Source organism: Colletotrichum phormii, assembly GCF_030913505.1.
Source record: "Colletotrichum phormii strain CBS 102054 chromosome Unknown BDP81scaffold_8, whole genome shotgun sequence".
In the NCBI taxonomy this organism is placed as follows: domain Eukaryota; kingdom Fungi; phylum Ascomycota; class Sordariomycetes; order Glomerellales; family Glomerellaceae; genus Colletotrichum; species Colletotrichum phormii.
In genome coordinates this window covers 1,646,980-1,667,803 of record NW_026851450.1, presented here as the reverse complement: position 1 = coordinate 1,667,803, position 20,824 = coordinate 1,646,980, and the positions used below count along the sequence as shown (strand labels likewise).

The window sequence follows — 20,824 nt, the reverse complement described above, 5'->3', positions numbered from 1 at the left end:
TTGGCCCGTCACGGTTCCAGATGGTGGATGGATAGGGTACAAATGGGGGCCGGGGGACCACAACGGAGTCGGTCTTGGGTACTTTGGTACTTTGGTCATGGCACAGGCAATAGAAGCCATCAACCTCTGCTTTTACAAGAAGTTATGTTCAATAAGAGCTTGCTGTGGAAAGTCACCATTGTATTGAAAGCTAATTACCTTACTTCCTCTAACGTTAGATCTTGCGCCAACTAACTTCCTCCGGTACTAAACTAGAAGCTTTCAGTGGGGAAAAAAAGACATGAGACGGACACTTTCCCGTGTCCGTCAGCCGTACCAACGCATACGGGGGAAAACAGGCGGCTAATTTCCTCAGTCTCTCTGTCACTCGGCTTTGGTTTCTTGCACTTGTGCTGGTTGCTCCGACTTCCGAGTTCCCCATGTGATGGACAAGGCCTACCTACGGATGCACAGTTGACAGTTGACGCAGTAGGTAATCTTATGCGCTGTTGTTGGTACTGTTTTCTGCCCGCCCATCTCGTCTGCCCAGCGACTTGACTCCTGTGTTTCTCGCTTGAGTCGTTCCGTGGGGGGCCTGACCGAAAGAGACTTCTCGGCACCGTGATTGTGCTGGCTTGGGCGGGTACATCGAACTCACCACCTTATCCGTATAGAAGCACTGAAGCAGGCCATGCGTGAGAAACAGCGTAGGAGCCCACATTCCAAGGCCCGACAAGCAGGGCCATGAGGTATCTCGTCCTGTGTCTCGAGTCTCTCGACTCCTCAATGATGGTGAAATACAGTACTCCGTACGGATACAGCGTGAGGCACGCCGCACGACGAGCAGGGGGGTTGACGGCAGACGCAAGACCCAATCATCGTCCACATGCGAGTCCACGTTCCCGTTCGGGACAGGTCAGGCGGCATCGTCTGCGGTCCATCTCGCTGGGAGTCTGCAGGGTCCGAGGCACTGTTCCGCACTGGCAGCCGCTAAACTCGAGACAGAGATACGGGCCAAGGCTACCTGGTTGCTGACATCTGTCAGTACTCCTGTGTACCAATAGAAGGCAGTAGGGAACTCAGCAGGCAAGCCGCAACTCAATAGTGTACCTGGATACGCGCAGTCTCACGCAAGGTAGCTTATCGTACCCCGTACCCATGGAGGTAAAGCTGAGGTGGTAGCGGTATTGGGTATCAGTATCCGTATGCTTCGCCCGGGCCAGCAGCAAAAAAATAGCCGACAACGATGGGTGGGAGTCGGTTACAGAAACAGACGCGAACCTTATGAGATTCAAGGCCAGAATCTGCAGGAATGCCGCAACAGAAACGGGATTCAGAGAGTGCCATTGCCACAGCTACCGTTGGGGTACGAATACAGTGTGAGTGTATCCGTACACCATCCACATGGAGGTAAAGTTGTAAGGGTGTGCTGTCGAGTTCGCTTTTGTCTGACGATGCGCCGCTGGCTGGCCTGACATCTGCAGACCGCAGACCGCATTTTGGGTTTGCCGACCAACTGACCTCATTGTCGCATGGGATATTGTCTTTTTTTTTTCTTTTTTCTTGAGCCACCATCAGGTCTTCACTTCAATGACTGGAATGTGTAGACTGCTAGACCAGACCTGAGACTTTGTTGTCAGATTGCGCCCAGACCGCCTGTAAGAAAAGTGAGGATGACCGTTTCGCTGATCGTCTAAATCCTGCAACTGTACTTAGACCGCTGCTGCACATGTCGCTATTCTTCCAGCGAACAGCTGATCCAATGGCCACTTCCCGGTTGTATTCGTACTGTGGTGCACCCGTGCCGTTGCCAGTGAGAGACCCTAGCCTGTGATCTGGGACACACAGGGGGCAAGCCTGGGAGAGACTCGAGGGGAACAGAACCTGGAAGATCAGGGCCAAAGTTGGGGAAGCACGTGTCAGAGTTGTTGGGGCCGTCATCACATGCATCTGGCTAGGCTTGACGGGATGAACAAGCAACTTAGCATGTGCAGAGTGGGTTCTGTTAGACTTTGTGCCGTGTTTACACTGTCGATACTGACAATTTGGACTGCCGGGTGTGTCACAAGGCATCAACGGGCGGTGGCCGGGTCGCCCAGCCGGCATTCGGCCCCAGGCACAAACGAGCCTTCCTCGTTGTTTGATTGGCCTATCGCTCCCTCCCTGCTACGTCACCCTAGGCACGGACTCACACTTTCCATGTGAAAGCGAAAAAATCTGGATAGAGGGGAGGAACCCACGGCTCAAGAGCCTTCCGCAAGTCGAGGATTCCCAGCCCACACTTGAGACGCGTTTCCGGTCACCTGTCTCTCCAAAAAAGGCAACCACGCAAGTTACAACTTCCCGGGGCAAGCCCCAACACGGGCTTCAAGTTTGGTCCTTCCCTGGGCTGCGTGCTTGTAGTCAGCCAGTGCCTGCCCCAAAAAGAATTTCTCAACACGGGCCCGAGCCTCTCAATAATCATCCCACGGCTACCGTTGAAATGACCCATAATCACGTGCGATTTGCTGCAACTCTGCTCACTCTGAAGACTTGGAGGGGAATTGGTGGGACTTTGCAGAATGGGTTGCCGGATGACCATGGCAATTTTCTCGAGCTCCGCCTAAGGGTCCAGTTGTTCCCGCTGACGTTCTTCTCTGTGACGCCTTTTTCATGGATCTACCATGCCGATTTTTTATTTCTCTCCATCATCCGAGACTCCGCCGTTGCCGTCTATCTGTACGGATACCCCAACACCACATGCACCTAGTTTAAGGTATTACACCACCAAACCCGACGTCAGATGTGAAGCCGCTATGGTAGTCTCTCCGATTTGCTTTGCAAGATTAACAGCCGACAACCTATCTTTGGAGATTGGATTTCAAAGTCCAATCTACACGAATCTTGCGAAACCGACGCCCAATCATGCACTTGAAGCACCAACGCAACCTCCCACCATCATCCACCGGCCTTATCAATAATCACCATCGACATCGGGGTGCCAAGTTGCGCTGATTCCCAAACTGAAACCGCGCATCTTGTTTGAACCTGATTCCAACTTCCAAGTTCCAAGGGCTTCTTTCCAGCTGCTTGCTCCCCACCGGCTTACTTGCCTGTCCGCCCTGCATCGCACGACTCAGTCCTATCTGCTACCCGCCCATCCTGACTAGTTATCTGCCACAAATGGTGGCCATGTGATGGCATCTCAGACCCGAGCAGGTGGATCGACCGCGTTTCCACGGCCCTCGTAGCACGAGCTCAGACTCAGAGCAGCCAGCTGGCATCGTCGAGAACTAATCAAGCCTTTCTCGTACCTTTTGGCCTTTACCCAACAGCAAACTTCTTGCAACCCCCCGAAAGCCGAGAGAGACACTGACCATCTTGGCTCGGGAGGCGTTTGTCTTTCTTGACTGGGGTCTACCTAGATCTGACAACGGGCCGGCCGGTCGTGCATCGCAACCTTTTCCTTGCCGTAGAGGCTGTCAGGACATTGCATGAGGCTTCCTAACTCAAAAAGGACCCTTAGCTTCAAACAAGCGTACGAGCACCTGTCAAGAATTTGTTGGCCTTCGAAGCAGGAGCCTCGGCGACTGCTTCTGTCCCGAACACAGAATACGTTCCATGCATGGAAGCTTGCTCGTGACAGTGTTTCCCCGGATTGTGGATTGCTCACAAATCTCTGCCAACATCTACCCAGCCGACTAGATATCTTACGTCGGTTGACCAAATGCTTATCCCATCCGGCAAGTCACGGCAAAAAGAAGACATCAATTTGAAAGTATGTGTGGCACCTCTGACGCCGCCCTGGCAACTGTACTCTTCACTCGAAAGCGAAGAGAAATGCATGGGCAGCTCTTATGGAACCGGAAGGTTTCCTCTGCGCGTCACGAAATCGCAATTCACATCAACGACGACACGTATGAGCCCAGCAGAATGCCAGTCCAAATGTGGTTGTAATAATGCGCTGCACTGTCTAAAAGGACGCGGTGGTGAGGAAAAGAAGAGAAGAAAGCAACATCGTGAAAATTTTGGCGGGATGTAAGCAAACGGGAGACCCACTCATGGAAGTGCAGGTCATGTGACTTACCTCTGACAGAGCACCTCACGAACAGTGGGCCGGCCGTCTGACTGTTCTCTGGAGGAGATATTACATAAGCTCACTGATCGCATCTGCCACAGCCTCAGCCGCATGTGGCTGGCTGCATGACAGCTTGCTTTCCCAAGACGTGAGGCTGTCATTGTGCTGGTCCGTGCCCTGCCGACTCCAAGGAGACATCGTGGTTTCAATATCGTCAGCTATCTGTCAACGCGGTTCATCACCTGCACGACCCGCGAATAATGACAGCTTTCACCTCCAACATTTGATCATTTGATACCACTGCGAGCTGCCCGGTTGGAAAAACTGCATGATACGATCTTCATCACTGCCATAATTTCTCTGGCCAGCGTGCCAATTGACTCCCACCGCCTCTGCGTCTGCCCCTCGATCCCCGCCTTGGCAACCACTTCATCATGGCTTCCGCCGTGTTTTTCCTCGACTTGAAGGGCAAGGTGCGCATCGCGAAGCTGATCTAATCACTAAGACACTCGAGAATGCTGATGATGGCTTGCGACAGACCCTTCTTGCCCGAAACTACCGCGGTGACATTCCCATGTCAGCTGTCGAGAAGTTCCCCGTCCTACTCAGCGAAGCAGAAGAAGAATCATCTGCTGTCCCTCCATGCTTCTCGCACGAGGGTATCAACGTACGTGCCGAGTTCCGGTCTTCTGCGCCAGCACCGCGCATGGCATCTTGACTGACGAGATGCGACCCCAGTACCTTTACATCCGACACAACAACCTATACCTTCTTGCCCTGACGAAACGAAACACCAATGCCGCCGAGATCCTCCTATTCCTTCACAAGATTGTCGAAGTCTTCACCGAATACTTCAAGGCTCTTGAGGAAGAGTCCATCCGCGACAACTTTGTCATCATCTACGAGCTCCTCGACGAGATGATGGACTTTGGCTACCCTCAGACTACCGAGTCCAAGATCCTCCAGGAGTACATCACCCAAGAATCCCACAAGCTCGAGATACAGGCACGCCCGCCCATCGCCGTCACAAACGCCGTCTCATGGCGTTCCGAGGGTATCCGTTACCGCAAGAACGAGGTCTTCCTCGACGTCGTCGAGAGTCTCAACCTCCTCGTCAGCGCCAACGGTAATGTCCTGCGCAGCGAGATCCTCGGCGCCATCAAGATGAAGTGCTACCTCAGCGGTATGCCCGAGCTCCGCCTAGGCCTGAACGACAAGGTCATGTTTGAGACAACAGGCCGGACGACACGCGGCAAGGCCATTGAGATGGAGGATGTCAAATTCCACCAGTGCGTGCGGCTGTCACGCTTCGAGAACGACAGGACCATTTCCTTCATTCCCCCGGATGGCGAGTTCGAGCTCATGAGCTACCGCCTCAACACCCAGGTCAAGCCCTTGATTTGGGTCGAATGTGTTGTCGAGAGCCACAGCGGATCACGAGTCGAATACATGCTTAAAGCCAGATCGCAATTCAAGCGGAGGAGTACAGCCAACAACGTCGAAATTATCGTTCCGGTCCCCGACGACGCCGACACCCCGCGCTTCCGCACCAACATCGGCGCCGTCCACTACGCCCCTGAGCAAAGCGCCATCGTGTGGAAGATTAAGCAGTTTGGAGGCAACAAGGAGTTCTTGATGAGAGCGGAGCTGGGACTGCCTTCTGTACGGGGCGACGACGAGCACGGCGGTGGTATGACTGGTGGCTTCGGTGGTAGTATGGGTGGTGTTGGCGCGCCTGGCAAGGGCGCCAAGAGGCCAATTCAGGTCAAGTTTGAGATCCCCTATTTCACGACGAGTGGTATCCAAGTGCGGTACCTAAAGATTACAGAGCCAAAGGTAAGTGGCCCCCCCCTCAAGAAGGTTCATGAGACGTCATTTGCTAACTTGTCGCAGCTGCAATATCCCTCGTTGCCTTGGGTCAGATACATCACCCAGTCAGGAGACATAGCTGTGAGGCTGCCTGATGCAGTATGAGGCGGGCAGGTATCGGTTTAGTTGTAACGCAATATGAGCTCGAAGGGAGTCTATTTTCCATCGACGCACTACTATTTTATTGAGCGAAAAGTGAATTGAGGTTACACAAAACACACATCGGCTGGTGGTGGGCATGTTAGGCCATAGACACATCCAGACAGGGGCAAGGTAGATGCGTCAATGCTTCGGGGGCTCTCAAGAGCCGTTGGATGAGTACTTACTGGGCCAAGTAGACAAGCTACGTTCACGAGCACAAGAAGGAGGAAGCTTTCAATGATGATGCAAAATTCAACATGTCAAAATTGTGTGCGCCCTAGGAAAGATGTCCTGCGTGTGACTGCCCCTAGAAGAGCTTCATTCTCCATCTCTGACCCCAAGGTTATTCGTTAATCATGAGCATCCTAAACTTCCTTCCCCTTACGCTGAGAGCACTACACTGGATGATTGAAATATTCGTTACTGCTAGTTTAAATGGGTATATATGTTGTTAAGACGTTGCCAAGATAGAAAGAGAGGACTCGATGCGGCATTGTGCCACGGCTTCAAAGAAGAGGGGACTAGCGCTCAGCCGGGAATGACGTAGCCTCGTGCCTCGAAATCCGCGATGATTTCAGGGGTCGAATCGGCATTATAGCTATCGCAGCAGATCTGCACCATCACACCACGCGGAGAGCCGGTGGGGTCGGGGTCTACCATTGTCAGCACGTACTTTGAACTTTATACCGCTTCACGGGACAAGGCTTTTACTGACCTGCCTGAGAAGATCGCCGGTCGCTGAAACCGGAACCATTCCTGTTCCACAAGCCATGCTGGAAAACGTCGTCTGTATGATCCGGCTTCTTCATCAGAGCCAAGAGGGCAAGGATGATGGGTAAGTCACCACCCAGGCCTATGGACCGTGGAGCTGAGGGATCTGGCGTGGCGAACGTGTGTGGTAGGAGATGAGGCAACCAAGCTGGATCGCGTCCAGAAACATGTCGTTGGGGTCCCCCGGGATAGACGATCCGCGTCAATCCAGGGTTCTGTTCGTCAGGTTGTGAGAACGCAAGGCTGTGCCACCCACCAAAAGGTGTGCCATCGACAGTAGAGACGTCGACATCGGTACATAGGCATGGGAGGAAGCGCCAGCAGTTGAAGACGCTGTAAGTCTTGTATTCCCGCAACTCTTCAGTCTGGTAGTTTTTCGCCGGGATTGGACCATAGATCTTCCCAGGGAGTCCCATCCGTTCGCGATACCACTCGAACTGACTTCCAGCGGGAGTGATGACGCCGTTCGCAAATCGCCACACCTGGCCAATTTTCTTCATGCCATAGCTATCAGCAGATTCGGGTGGGAGCCAGTTGCCGTACCGGTCAACAACTGGTTCGATATTGTGGCCCTCGTCGTCAACTTCGTGTATCAGGAACTCGTTGACAATAAAAAGAAAGCTGAAGTATGATAAGGGCACTTCCTGCTTGCGACTGGGTTCTCTTGACTTGTGCTCTCTGTCCTTCTTTTCTCCCTTCCTCCCATGTTTGTGACTTCCACTCCGCTATCTTTGTCAGCCATTCTAATGTTCCGAGGAAGGGAAGGCGTGGAGTCATACGCTCGAGTGAGATGTCATCTCCTTTTTCTGAATAGTTCCGGCAGGCAGCGGCTCAGAATGCTAGCGCTGGGGGCTAGACACGAAGTTGACGAAGTCTGCTGTCCTAGCTAGAAGACAGTCGCTACTGTCGAGTAAGATTTGAGTGATCTCGTCAGAAATGACAGAGATGATGGATTACCGGGTAATATGCAACCATTGTATCTTGGGACCTGAAGATGTCGTCGACTCTGCCCGAGATGGTGGTCTGATGTTCTTGAACCTGTGGTGCGTCAAGGATGCAACCCTTAACCATACTTGCAGCCCTGGGCATCCTCTGGGTACCGAGTCTGATTGGGGCAGCATCTTCTCGAAGATCATTAGAGCCCAATCCAAAGTTGTCGACGCCTTGTAGACGGCAATGAACACGCGTGAGACAGAAACACAGAGGTCTGATCTACCTCGAATTTCCTGATCGCGACGGAGGCGTAGGTCCCGTGGTCACATGTCGTTTGGCCTGCACTCGGCCACGTTGCGCCGGTGAAGAATGACTGCATGGCGCACTTCAGAGACAGAACTATGCGATTCCAAGATGAAGAGACATGGGAATCTCGAGAATGCGGGTTTCGTTGTTCCCTCGGCTCTGTCTGCCTTTGAGCCGCCGCAACCCAACGAATAGAACTTGGCTGTCCTTTGTGCCGCCAGTTGCTCATTGGGGCACGTCTGTTCTGGAGTGGCACAAGGGCTTGCTTGCTGTCGGGTTAGGTCTAAGACGCCCAAGTCTTCCTGCGACTCCGAGTGTGGGCGTTGCCATTGTCGAACGTGATTGCAGGAGATGTTGAGTTATCCTGGCTTCGACGCCAGACCAAGCCTGCAAGGTTGTCACCCATGAGGTGAAATTTGGATGACTTGCATGATGCTAAACCAATCAGGTCCATGTGCTGATTGGAACGCTTGAATATGAAGCCAATGAGGTTCTCGATGGTTTAATTCCTTTGGCCCAGTTTCGGGAGCTCAGGTTCAGTCGTTGATGCTGGACAGGGTCGGCCAGAGACCGACTTGAGGTGGGTGCCGTGACGAATTGTGGCTGTCGATTCGACGGCCGTATTGATAGACAGCTTTCAGGTCTATCATGGATCCCTGGTCGAAGAAAACAAAACACCTACTCCTCCGGCTATGACCTGGCCATAGTCTAGGTGCCATTTTCCGCCATCACTGCAAGGGAGAGCAGCGTTATTCGTTTAGATGTCCATCAGATCATGATGCCCAACAGACCTCGGTTGCTTATAACACCGAATGGAATCTCGGAAAGCTTGGTCGGTTAAACTTTCCATTTGATATCAAGGCTTGACGTGGCATCTCTGCGAAAGTGCCGAAGATGCAAAGTGGGCAAGATTGATGCGCGGGGGTAGCGTAAAGTAGCGGTGGGCAAGATTGGGTATCAAGCGGTGCCATACGACCTTGAATTCGCGCCAAGATGCCAGCTGGTTTTCGTCTATCTTACAGTTGAAGATGGGGGTTGGGAGAACTTGAAAAGCGAAATCAGAACCATGCTAGACGCTGCCCTTTCTAAGGTGCGTAATGAATTGGTTTTATGTTCTCCCGGTCCTCGATGAAAGCGGAATCCTCTCGGGCTTGACAATCTTTGCACTCGTTAGGGGACGAGATTGGAACAACATTGGCTGGGCGTGTCTGTGTGATTCCGGTGAGCCTTTCTCTCGTAGCACTTCGCTGAGAGAAAGAGGTGGCACGAAGCTATGAAGGCCTCACCCTTCAAGATCCACAAACGAATCTGAAGTGAGCGCCATCGGGTTTTGTTCCATGATCCTGTCGTATGGTCGTGTCTTCCTTGCATCAGTGCGCGGCAGGCTGGCTTGGATAGCTTACGATGTCCCGCCTCTCCGTGTTCCTTCGTCATCAACTGCAGTCGGTCGATATCGGGCACCCAGAAGGACCTATCGGGTGGAAACATCCCCCGTGGAGCTAAGGACCGGTCAGCTAAAGTGCGGGGGGCTCTTTTGGAGTGAAGCGGGCTGGTTTCTCTGGCCAACAGCAGAAAATGGCGTCCCAACGCTGTGTTGGGAGAGCCGCAGTTGGTGGGCATGTCTTTGGCTGTGGCGGCGTGGCCACGGCGTGGCCAATGACTGGATCGGCCGGGATTTCCGACCTATCCGACGGAATGGGCTCCTGATTGCGGCGTGGACCCAGGAAACGCTTTGCCAAGCAAGAATAAGAGGGAAAGGAGACAACAACTTGTGTTTTCGGAGGTAAATATCATGAAGCGGTGTAAGTGGGATGGCTTGTGTGACGTTGAATTTGGCATTTTACAGCGGGGCAACTCCGGACCAGGTGAGCGCGAGGCAACTGCATCCTTTTCCGCCAGAAGTTTATTCCCCCACTCGTTCTTTACGGAAAAAGACTAATGTCGCACCCTCTTGGAAGCTCTGTCCGTCTCTTCCTCGCCAGTAGCTTCCTCCACGGCACCACCGGTACCCACCACTTGAAGAGCCTCCTTCAGAAGGCGCTTCTCGCCAAGTCTTACCTCAACAGCCATCTTCTGACGAGATGTCAAGCTGCCCGACGCCAGCAGGGCCTCATCCTCCTCGGCTGTTGTCGGGTACTGCGCCAGAAGCTTTTGCAAGGTCAACACGACAACGTGCTGGTAGATCTCATCGCGTTTCCGCTTGTCGGGAATGAGATCAGCATTCATCTTCTTGAGAAGCTTCAAGATACCCTTCAACTGCTCCTCAAGCTCGGCAGAAACCTCCTGGACCTTGGCGGGAGTCGTGAGTCGGCCCTCCGAGTCTGGCTCTCCTGACTCACGCTCGAGGACAAAGACGTCCTCGAGATCTTCGGGGTCTATGTACTCTCCCTGTTCTCCCGTTAGATCGTTTGGCTTTTTCTCCTTGTTGAATATTTTCGGTACGTACCACTTGCTTCCAGACCTCATCAGTGAGCTTCAACTGTTCATTGAGCACAGATTGCACAAGATCCCAGGGAATCTCTACCACGTCGTAGCGGGAGTGCTTAGAAGTGACGTAGCCATATCTTCTGAGCAACTCAGAATTCGGGTGAGGGCCGTAGTAATTCAAGATCTCCTCTCCCGCCCGAATCGTTTGGAGCGCGGTGACGCTCAGGTCATCGTCGCCGTGATTGACGTGAGCCTTCCAATTCATTAGCAACGGTGTAATATCACCAAAAAAAAAAAATTTAATTTCAAGTTTACTCACATTGAACTCTGCATCGGCGTTCAGGATATCAGCCATGGGCACCATACCCAGCATCGACTTGCCCTCGCGGTCCTCAACCCACTCCTCTTGCTCTTCTTCCGGCTCCTCTTCGTTCTCCAGGTCAAAGGCGTAAGCCATGATGATGCTGCCCATGCGGTGAGCCAATTGCAGGAGCTCTGCTTCGACCAATTGAGAGGCACCTGCAGGGTAGAAGATGGCTGGGTTGGCTGCGATGACAGACAGAATTCGCGAACGGAACATATCATCGGCTTCGTCCTTTCCAATCTTTGACAAGACAGCGCTTCCCTTGAGATATTCGAGCTCAGAGGACTCCCAGAACATGAGTGTGTCAAACTTCTCGGGAAGGACCTCGAAGTAAGGCTTCCAGGGTGAAGCATCGCCCTGGAGGTACTCGTAGATCATCACTAGGATCAAAGAACCCCATGAGTCGAGGGGCTCATTCTCCATGTCTTCGTCGTCCCCGTCATTTCCTGTGAAGACTTGGGGAATCTTCTTTGGAAGCTCGGATGTCTCGACATTGATGATGCTTTTTCTAGGGATGGTGAAGAGTACTGTCTCAGGTGCGATGTCCTTTGTGGCCACTGGGAGTCTGTTAGTGAACAGCGTCATGTCAACAAGGTATAAATGACCTACCAATTCCTCGTCCGGCGTTCTGGCCCCTTAAGTCGACGATCTGAATGTCATCGTGGAAAGTGGCGCCCGGCAACGACTTGAACCACGACAAAAATCTTTGCGACGTCGTCTGGAAATCACCGCCTGCTGCCATGATGCCGACCGAAGATGGATTCCAGGTAGCGACACAAGTTCATGAAACCTGAAGTATATTGAGAGGTGAGTAAGCGAGATATTTCGTTGTTTGTTGTTGCAACGATTCTATTGGTCCTGGTAGGGCTCGTCGTCTGAGATTTGGGGACCAGAATTTTCACTACGATAGAAGTACTGTGCGCAGGATATTTCTTAGCCAGTCACACCGTGTTCTCCGGGCCCCACTTTCCTTGCATCTACCACGATGTTTTGAATAATACCATAGTACGGTTAAACTGCCAGTGACGTATGAGTAAGGTTAGTAGTTTACTTGTCTACTTATGATTATTGCAAACGTTTGCAAGAGATATCACGAAAAGAGGGTGGATGAATGATTCTGGGTGGCTCCTGAGAAATCATCAGGATAGGGCGTCTGGTCAATGGTGTCTAGCCGACGAGTAATGCTTAGTTACCACCCCCGGACAAATGAATAACAAGACATAGCCGTTACGAAGTCGGTTACCCTAAAGATGCCGTTTTTCACTTTCGGCTTCATGAAGAGTATAGATCTCCATTCACTACTTTACCCATCCGCTTTGAGAGGGTCAAAAGAAAATTCGAACGGAGAGCAACGTTTGGCGGCCACGGCCAACATTCGCACAAGAGACAGTGGTTCTAGACACTGAGCGCGGCGTTCAGCCTCCTGAATGTTTTTTAAAGGAAATTTCGAGAGCATCATTAAGGATGTTTGTGTCTAAAGTTGTGCTATGCTTAAATCTTAGTTGCAATTACAAAAGTTCAGGATGACGGTACGACCAGATTCAGGCGCCCGAACAGGGGGGCCTTGGACTACCTAAATGGGCGCATGTCAGCACTTGTTATGAGAGCTGCTTCATCTAGCCTAGTAAGACTCCGCACTGTTGTCCTCGTCCATTGGATGCCTGGGGAATTCCATGGAAAGTGATCTGAGTTGAAAGATTCCGAACAAAAGCTCTCCCTGCGCCGGCGGCAACATTGCCTTCGCTAGGAACCTACACGATTAACTAGCACCTCACACACCCACCACAAACAATATCATCCGATATTTCTAGACATCCGACTATGCGTCCTCCTCTGGCGCTGCCAAATTTTCTGTTGACCATTGGTTTCGACCAGCCGAGACCAGCCGCAACTCCGCCCCCGCTTCCGTCGGACGCTACGCCCTGGATACCCCGTGCGAAATGCCTCCATCCATCGAATGGGCGACGCCATAATCGCTCAAACTCATTGCGGGGATAAGGAAATCTTGCGCCCATGTTTTCTCGGCGCGCCTAAGAAACTTTTCGGATGACTACATCACTCAGTGCCTGTTAGATGATGGTTGTGGTAAGAGCCAGGCCAGCATGGAACACTTGTGGATAACCGTTGCCTGTCTTCGAACATTTGGGAACGATTGGATCAATCTCGAACACCCCTGATGATCATGAGGTAGAGTTGAAATTAGGCGATGGCGATTTGAAGCTGAAACGGGAAGAAATCCTTGCTGGTGATTATTCCCCTCTGTCAGAGCCTAGGTACCTTCGGCCACGGAAAGATGAAGCTGATACATTAGAAAGAACACCATAAATGAGTTTCCTCGGTCAAAGGCATTCGACATGAATATTTGTTGCCATATCGTATTGCACACGTCTCTTCTTCGGTTGCTGGGAAACATTATTCATAATCATGGAGGGGAGCTAGGCCTTTGAGTGGGCTGAAATGGAGCGTTGTTGATGCACAAACAATTAGTTCTCCCTCCTACATTACTTTCATTATATTACCTAATATGAATGGACCCGAGATCCTATTACTCCTCAAGTGCGCTATTAGATGCTACGACCGCCCACTTGTGAGGTTTCGACAACGGTCTCATCAGACGTGACCATCTGGCGACCCTCAAAACGAACCCTCAGAGACTTGGAAGCACCTTTGAGTTCATCCAATGGCCGAAGCCCACCGCCTGCTCTGGCACGAGAAACTTCGTCAAGGGCGACAAGCGTTACCAAAGACGAATTTTTGGCTTCCCGGAACGCGTAACGCTCCTCCCTGCTTGATGCTTGGCCGCTGTTCAAGTTGCTTTGGCTGATGATTGTGAGTGCCAAGAAGAGTAAAGCAACTCCGATTTCAACGGCAAGCACGGTTATCCATCCCCAGGTGATGTGAACGTATGAGACCTGCGTCAATGCTTCGCCAGAGATGTTGAAAGAGTTCGCGGTGTACCTCAGTGGCCGATTGACTCGCATACTGCTCAAGTAGTGAGGGTCAGAGAAGTTACAGTTTTTTTGATGGCGGTCAAAAGCAATATGATAAGATCGTAACGAATAGTTGACTTACCGTGATGACAAGCTGGTTGCAATGTTGGTGTGAATATTCTCCAGGCAAGTTTGGCGCAGAGTGGAGTTGATGATGTTGTTGATCCCAAATATGACAGTTTCGAAGAGAGTCTTGATGAACTCTTGTCCACGGAAGAAAACAGCTGTATCCCGATACTCTTTGGTGACGTAGCTAGCACTAGCATAGCCCACGGCATCGGTCTTTAACATGGAGGATATCATTTCTAGTGAATAGTAGCTTGCGCTGAACTGTTCTTCCTCAAGTGTCGAGTTGACGTTCAGCCTTGTCAAAAATCTCGGATCTTTGAGTTGTAGTGTTTCGTGCCAACGGTCGACGCTTTGGTTACACGTATGCGAAGCTTGCGCAAGAAGTGCCTTGCACCGCATGTCAAGAAAGAAGGGATCTTCTTGTTCAACGGGTACAGCAGATGTCTCGACGAGAGTGGTTGTTTCAATGCCCATGGAAATGTTTGTCTCGTACGTCTGGACGCATAGATGATACATGACCTCCATTGCCTCGTGACGAAAATCGTAGATTGCGCCGATGGCGTCCGACGCAAATGGCATTCCTATGGCTTCAGAGATCTCTTTCCACCACGTATCGTTGAGCTCAGTCGGGTTGGTGTAGATGACGGTAAAAGACGATATCCTAGTTTTCTGAAGATCTTCGTCGTCTTGAAAAGCAAAGGTCTCGCTCCCGTTGAGCATATCGACCATGGCCGACATTGGTGTCTGATGAGCCATTTCCAAGCCGCTAGGGAGAGACGCTCGCCATACCTTTACATTAGGGTTCGGATAACCAAGTACAAGAGTGTCGATCATGTCAGGAGAATCAAATTCCTCGACCCGCAAGTGTTCGGTGATGTTTGCCGTCTTCACGCAAACACCCAGAGATTGGTACCGTTCGAAGGTGCAGTTGCCCGTGGAGCAGAACGCTCCTGTGGGTGCAATAGGCTCCCGGAAATTGGTGGTGTCTGACAAAGTGGCCAATATTAAAGCATGTCGTGACCCTATGTTCATGCGATCGTCCTCGGATGTCATATTACGTAGGGCTGGGGCCTTGGCTTCCTCTCGTGGGGCCACAGAGTCTTTGACGGGATACTTGATGGCAAGTTGCGTAATAGGCGAAGTGAGGGCGCTAATGACCATCAGAAATGCACCGAGAGAAACGAAGTGTTTGTGTCTGATACGTTTCAACAGCATTACCGACCCCAAGGCCCTCTACTCGCTTGGTCAAACAGATGCAGGTCGTGAAGAGGTCTGTCTTTAAGGAACCATGACCATTGCGTCTGACTTATTGCGACTGATACGGGGAACATGAAGGCCGCTTTTGCTAGTGTTGTGAAAAAGGCCAGGAAGGTATTGAGAGTGATATTCAGCGGCCAGTCTGGTAAAGGTTGTTGGTCATAGCTGCAGAGGACCGCAACGATCACTAAAGCCCAAATGGTTAGTTTGTGTTTCCAAAGTCTTCCCTGATTGCAAAGGCTTGACCAACGTACAAAAGAATGAGGATACGCTGAGAAAGATATAGAACAACTCCCAGGTCCAAATACGCCATAGCGGCTTAATCGCAAAAGGTGCACATTCTAACTTGTTGACATTCTCGTCGCTCGAATAGCCTCGTTTTAGACTTTGATACCCCCGACTATCCAGGGTATCGAACGTGGATGTGGATACTGGCTTTCTGTTGATTGATATGTTTACAGCAGGTATGTCAGACTTTGGCCGTGCCGTGGAAGCCTGGTCGTATGGAAAGGCTGTTATTAAAGGATTCCCCTCAATCTCGGTAAGCGAACGTCTAGGCTGGTAATGTTCTCGTCTAGCCATGACTGGGCGCACAGCGCTGCCAAAGCTCTCGCACGAGACAGGTGTTTCTGGTATCTCGTGAGCAGTGATTCAGTTTGATCAATCTTCGTTGAGCTCCTACCATGCGCTTGGTCAAACTCAGGTGACCCTTGTCGCTCTCGCGAGATGAAATGTGGGAAAGCTTCTGCGGACACTGGTCTCGAAAGCCGCCCACGAGGTTCTTCTTCGAGGTCGGAGTGCAGTCCACTCTCTGTGAAGTGGCTGTTTCTTTGACCAAACATGATGGGTCGGCGCGTTGTGAATTTTGTTTTGTTTGAACAAAGTTTCGACTTGTAACGGGCGAAATGGCGTAGAGACACCTGAGTCCTGATTGATTCTTTTATGAAAGCGAGTTCTTGTCGGCAACTCATGGCTTGGCGTTGGACCATCGTAGGAAAGACTCGGTTAAGCACACTGCAAATGGGTCCTTCCCGTGGTCGCCAAGTACAACATGCAGCAAGCCAGTTCCCCAAACCGTAAACACACCTGCGGCAGAGTGCCATTTGTTCTGAACTCCCACCAACCAACTCCATGACCAGTTGCTCCACCAGAAATTCAAGGTTGGACTGCATACGAGCAAGCACAAAATGGAAGGCAACTAACACAGGCTGCTACGCCGTGAACAAATATAACACACTTCATGTTGGAGGCAGGTAGACAAGAGAAGCTCGTTGGTTGTTGGTCCACTCAATTCGGACTGGGCCTCGACTTCCATGCAGTTGGAACTCAGTTTACCTGCCCGAATCGGGGCATGGAGCTGGGGTCAGACAAAGGCCGACGAGCAAAAAAGACTTGATGCTACCTTGACCTTTTGTAACTTATGGATCGATTGTGAAAGTAAGGATATATCAAAAAGGCGCAGTTTCTGCCAGCGTCGTGGCGTTCTGGATGATTATTGCCCAGCTGGAAGCCAGTTGGGAAGTTTACGGAGCATCAGGCTTCAGTCGACGTAAGCTAAGACAAGAGAAAACTTCACAGCAACCTCGGCTGCTCGCAAAATGCCAAGTCTCTTTTCCGTTTCCCCTTTGGCAGCACGAACGTCTTCACCTATGGGCTGGCTGGCTATCAAATGGATCGATTGCCAATCACGTCTGCAGATGGTATGCAGGCATCGAACCACGGAACCAGCGAGCGGGGTACTGAGCCTAAAAGTTGTCGATTCATAACAATCATTGTGACAAGTCAGGCTCTGTTTTTAGGTCTTCCAACAACCAACTTGCGTTGATTCCAGGACCTGTTTCCCAGCCCACGGGCACGTCATACAGGCCTGTTGCAAATTTGACTCTTTGGCCGCCAGTCTTTCCCCCCTGGCGAGGCATCTCGTATCTCCTGGATCATGTCATCACTGAGGCAGCGGCTTCTGCCTGGATGGGTCTACAAGACGGAAGAATGCCCGATATGCCTATCCTTCTTCTCCACTGACATGCCACCCGGCCCGGACCCCCGAACCGGACTCGACCCCAAGTTCAAACCCGACCGCCGCTTACTGCAACCAGAGTACGAAAGCCGTTGTCACGGCTGCTGGGTAGCTCGTTTCAGAATCTCATTCTTCAGTCATATCCTCGAGGATGTGGACTCGGAAAATATGCGCGATGCCCTTTTCTACCTCGATGCAAACGTTGATGGAACAAACGTTGTTCTAACCGCGAGGAAAGGAGGGCCGAGAGGCGGTTACATATTATCAAAACTGCAACTGCTTAAAACAACACTACCACCGGCGCAGGGTTACATGCAGTCTTGGCTGCGATATATAATCTCTTTCCTCAACCCCAACGCTTATAACCGGCTACCCGTATATGTTGCCCATGCCTACGAGTCTCCTCCCATAGTAGGCCACACGGGATCTCAAGATGCGTTCAAGAAGATCTTTACTTGGTTCGACAACTGTGTCGCACAGCATCCGGACTGTGGCAGTGGTCTCAGTATACACCCAATGCCAACCCGCCTGATCGATATCTCGGACAGAGACAACATGCTGTTAGTTGAAGGGGTCACCAAAAGAAGTCATTATTTTGCTCTCAGCCACCGATGGATAGAAGCCTCCAAAATGCCACGATGTGTGAGCTCCAACATCGGATCGCTGAAGAAGAACATCCCTTGGTCTGCTCTTACCCGGAACTTTCAGGACGCCATCGTATTCATCAAGGACTTTGCCTTATGGTATGCACAAGGTCACTCGGAAAAGAGCCCATCCGATATGTCTGGATCGACAGCCTGTGCATCGTTCAAGACAGTGTTGCAGACTGGGATGCAGAATCAAAGCTGATGTGTTCTGTCTACGAGGGTGCACTCCTTACAGTCGCAGCGGCGGCTGGGCCTGATGGCTGCTTTGCTGCAGCTGAACGCGTCTACAAGGGATTTGACGTTACCAATCCTCACTGCCAGAACCCCAGATTATTACTGCGAAAGATGCTACCGGACCACGAGAATGAGTATGAGATGGCCGGGAGAGAACACGTCATACAACAGAAGAGTCTACGTCCGCCTAGCAGGCTAGACCTGATGACGAGGGGATGGGTGATGCAAGAAAGACTTCTATCTCGTAGATTCATCGTCTTTGCCCCCAACGAAGTGATGTGGGAGTGCTACGAAGGCTCGCAATGCGAATGCGGCAGGCTTTCTGGCATGACAGGCCATCTGAATCTCAAGGGAGAAGAGGGCGTGATGAGTCAGTACAATCAGACATCTTACCGGTACTACGACTCTAAGCGGGCAGAGAATCCGAACTATTCGTTCCTGCCAATGCCTCTCAAGATGGCATACTATGCCTCGTTAGACGACAAGGGGGAACACGCGGCACGAAACCTCCGTAACTGGTGGCGCCGGCTGGTTGAGAGATACACGACCCTGGACCTGACTCAGGAGTCGGACAGGCTACCCGCCATAATGGGTCTCGCAATCCAATATGGCCGCTGGACTGGACAAGAAATGAAGGGCTACCTTGCCGGGATCTAGAGAAAGTCTCTCCCTTTGGACTTGCTATGGCATAATGAGAATCCCTCCACGGAGTCAACCTCCGAATACTCTTAGAACAAGGGGCCACCATCGTGGTCCTGGGCATCTTGCCGTGGTCAAGTAAGAATGCCTCGAGAGGAGAGCTTGTCGAAGTTGACGTACTTCGCTCGACTGACTTCTGTCAACGTTGGCATGCAAATCGCGGTTGGCATGAGATGTCCTGTTTTCGCTGGCTTAAGTGAAAGAACAAGAGATGAAACATTTCCGATTGCTGTGCTGGACTACGCTCCTGATAGAGCGGCAAGTCTTGCTACTTCCATTTGGGAGGACGAGGCCATGTTTGCCCTGGTTTCAAGAGCGGGAGCGGGCGAAGGCGATGAGACTACCTGGATGTCCCTTCACATCAAACCCGTTCACGATTCCGAAGGTGGCGGCATCAAATCCAGCCGGATAGGACTTCTTGAATTGGCAAGGCGCAGATACCTACGTAATAAGGTCACTTGCTCAGATGAATTGGTAGAATCGTGTTTCAAGTCGAGAACAGTGGAAGAGATAGAATTGGTATAAGTAGTGGCTCTTTTCAACAACATCACTTCGATTCTTTTGACCTCGAGAACTCAAATGTCCGCTCAAATCGCAAACGACACCACTATGATCGAATCAGTATCACAACTCAGCAAGTTCGCATTGACTAAAAGGAGGGGCTCTGTAACTTACGTCGCCACAACTAATCGGCTCATACTTGGGCGGGTTCTTCTCATTCGTGCAGGTAGGGAGCACAGAACACTGCTCATTGTGGTTGAACCCAAAGAAGAAGGGCATGGAATACCGGTCCTCGGGGGCATAGTTGAAGACCCTGTGCACCGTCGACTTGAATCTGTCATTGGACAACCGCTGCAAAAAGTCGCCAATATTGACGACGAAGGTGTCAGGGACGGGCGGCACCTTGATCCACTGGCCGTCTTTTGTGAGCACCTGCAGCCCGCCGACGCTGTCCTGCCAAAGGAGGGTGAAGCACTGTAGGTCAGTGTGGGCCCCCAGGCCGACGTCGATCGTGGCGTCTTGCGCTTCCGTGTTCTTTGGGTAGTAGTTGCAGACGCTGTCACTGTGGGACTGTCAGTCTGCTCAGGGGAATTGGTATCACGATATGGCTCGTCTCGGAGACATACCTTCCGGGATACGTAACGACATCGTCAAAATAGTTCTCAGGCACATCCAACGCCAACGCAAAAGCCCGAATCAAGCTCCTCGCAAGCGTCAGACAGCCCTGCCAATACGTAATCATATCGTCCTTGAACCCGGGCAAATGGCTCGTGCCCTCCCAGACAAAGTCCTCATGCTTCATCCACGGCTTCACCTCCTCCGGCACGGCATCCGCGTCCTTGGTCTCAGGATCATACCGCGGATCATACCGAAAACTGAACCCCTCACGATGATCCTTGGTCTCCGTCGGCGAAATCTGCGCAGCGCGCTTCTCGGTCCACCCGTTGAAGAACTTGGACCGCTTCTGCGTCACCAGAGCCTTCTTCTCATTCGTCTGCGAGAAAAAGGCCTGCGCCTGCGAAAAGGCCGCGTCAATGGTCGCCTCGGGGATGCCGTGGTTCTTGATGTAGAAGAAGCCCGTGTTCTCGGCCGCTTCTCGGATGGTGGCGGCGAGGGCTTTGCGCTCGGCTTCGGTGCCGCGGATGTTGGAGAGGTCGATGACGGGGACCTCGGCGGCGTTGCAGTCTCGGGGCGGGGTCTTGAGGACGTCGCGGTAGACCGGGCCGTAGGCGGACATGAGCTCGAGCTTGTAGCTCTCTGGGGCGGTTTCCGTTACCGTGGTAGACATGGCTGCGGGTTATGAGAATGGAATCGGTCCAGCTGTCGAGTTCAAGTGTTGAGTCGAGCTGTTTCGGAGTCTATCTCGAGCTAAGTTGTAGTCTCCCAGCTGTAAAGTCAAGGCAATAGATCCCCTTGTGAGTTTCGTGAAGTTGTCTCTTTTTTAAGATCAACATTAACGATAAGTATCAATACATCAGGTAAGGATTAATGTGTCAACTCCGACTAAAGCCTCCGGGTGAATTAAGTGCTCAGACGGAATGAATCAAACCTTGTCCGGTAGTG

At 51.7% G+C, this 20,824-nt stretch overlaps 6 protein-coding genes across 6 annotated transcripts; 2 read left to right on the top strand and 4 right to left on the bottom strand.

The window, feature by feature from the left end:
• Positions 1-4,470: 4,470 nt before the first annotated feature.
• BDP81DRAFT_317747 (putative clathrin assembly protein AP47) lies at positions 4,471-6,010 on the top strand (the record flags this gene model as incomplete). The annotated part of the gene is made up of 4 exons (XM_060584284.1): positions 4,471-4,509; positions 4,575-4,703; positions 4,775-5,872; positions 5,930-6,010. 4 exons carry the CDS (start codon positions 4,471-4,473, stop codon positions 6,008-6,010), a joined length of 1,347 nt encoding a protein of 448 aa, XP_060446562.1.
• A 282-nt stretch (positions 6,011-6,292) lies between these two features.
• Positions 6,293-7,783, bottom strand: BDP81DRAFT_215683 (uncharacterized protein). The gene is made up of 3 exons (XM_060582709.1): positions 7,597-7,783; positions 6,762-7,542; positions 6,293-6,699 (listed from the first exon to the last, which is right to left on the bottom strand). Exons 1-3 carry the CDS (start codon positions 7,612-7,614, stop codon positions 6,575-6,577), a joined length of 924 nt encoding a protein of 307 aa, XP_060446561.1. The 5' UTR covers positions 7,615-7,783; the 3' UTR covers positions 6,293-6,574.
• Positions 7,784-9,876: 2,093 nt separating this feature from the next.
• On the bottom strand, positions 9,877-11,677 carry BDP81DRAFT_426235 (SET domain-containing protein). The gene is made up of 4 exons (XM_060590278.1): positions 11,457-11,677; positions 10,803-11,404; positions 10,503-10,736; positions 9,877-10,444 (listed from the first exon to the last, which is right to left on the bottom strand). Exons 1-4 carry the CDS (start codon positions 11,587-11,589, stop codon positions 9,992-9,994), a joined length of 1,422 nt encoding a protein of 473 aa, XP_060446560.1. The 5' UTR covers positions 11,590-11,677; the 3' UTR covers positions 9,877-9,991.
• Positions 11,678-13,411: 1,734 nt separating this feature from the next.
• On the bottom strand, positions 13,412-16,005 carry BDP81DRAFT_460546 (uncharacterized protein; the record flags this gene model as incomplete). Its single annotated transcript, XM_060593670.1, has 5 exons — positions 13,412-13,829; positions 13,920-15,056; positions 15,125-15,350; positions 15,418-15,602; positions 15,758-16,005. The coding sequence occupies 5 exons, from the start codon at positions 16,003-16,005 to the stop codon at positions 13,412-13,414; spliced, it is 2,214 nt and encodes a 737-aa protein (XP_060446559.1).
• Positions 16,006-17,696: 1,691 nt separating this feature from the next.
• On the top strand, positions 17,697-18,859 carry BDP81DRAFT_480780 (uncharacterized protein; the record flags this gene model as incomplete). The annotated part of the gene is made up of 4 exons (XM_060594945.1): positions 17,697-17,897; positions 17,951-18,109; positions 18,233-18,334; positions 18,548-18,859. 4 exons carry the CDS (start codon positions 17,697-17,699, stop codon positions 18,716-18,718), a joined length of 633 nt encoding a protein of 210 aa, XP_060446558.1. The 3' UTR covers positions 18,719-18,859.
• Positions 18,860-18,982: 123 nt separating this feature from the next.
• Positions 18,983-20,774, bottom strand: BDP81DRAFT_347490 (2OG-Fe(II) oxygenase superfamily protein). The gene is made up of 3 exons (XM_060586142.1): positions 19,888-20,774; positions 19,436-19,823; positions 18,983-19,367 (listed from the first exon to the last, which is right to left on the bottom strand). The coding sequence occupies exons 1-3, from the start codon at positions 20,547-20,549 to the stop codon at positions 19,308-19,310; spliced, it is 1,110 nt and encodes a 369-aa protein (XP_060446557.1). The 5' UTR covers positions 20,550-20,774; the 3' UTR covers positions 18,983-19,307.
• Between the last annotated feature and the right edge of the window lie 50 nt (positions 20,775-20,824).

Bases quoted from the DNA above. Each gene is read 5' to 3' on its own strand.
- BDP81DRAFT_215683 (XM_060582709.1), bottom strand. The intron at 6,700-6,761 runs GTCAGTAAAAGC...TGACAATGGTAG, and splicing joins CCGGCGATCTTCTCAGGCAG to ACCCCGACCCCACCGGCTCT.
- BDP81DRAFT_426235 (XM_060590278.1), bottom strand. From the start codon at position 11,589: ATGGCAGCAGGCGGTGATTTCCAGACGACGTCGCAAAGATTTTTGTCG. The intron at 10,737-10,802 runs GTGAGTAAACTT...ATGAATTGGAAG, and splicing joins ACGCCGATGCAGAGTTCAAT to GCTCACGTCAATCACGGCGA. The intron at 10,445-10,502 runs GTACGTACCGAA...ACGGGAGAACAG, and splicing joins ATGAGGTCTGGAAGCAAGTG to GGAGAGTACATAGACCCCGA.
- BDP81DRAFT_347490 (XM_060586142.1), bottom strand. From the start codon at position 20,549: ATGTCTACCACGGTAACGGAAACCGCCCCAGAGAGCTACAAGCTCGAG. The intron at 19,824-19,887 runs GTATGTCTCCGA...ACAGTCCCACAG, and splicing joins GTCGTTACGTATCCCGGAAG to TGACAGCGTCTGCAACTACT. The intron at 19,368-19,435 runs GTAAGTTACAGA...ATTCGATCATAG, and splicing joins AGCCGATTAGTTGTGGCGAC to TGGTGTCGTTTGCGATTTGA.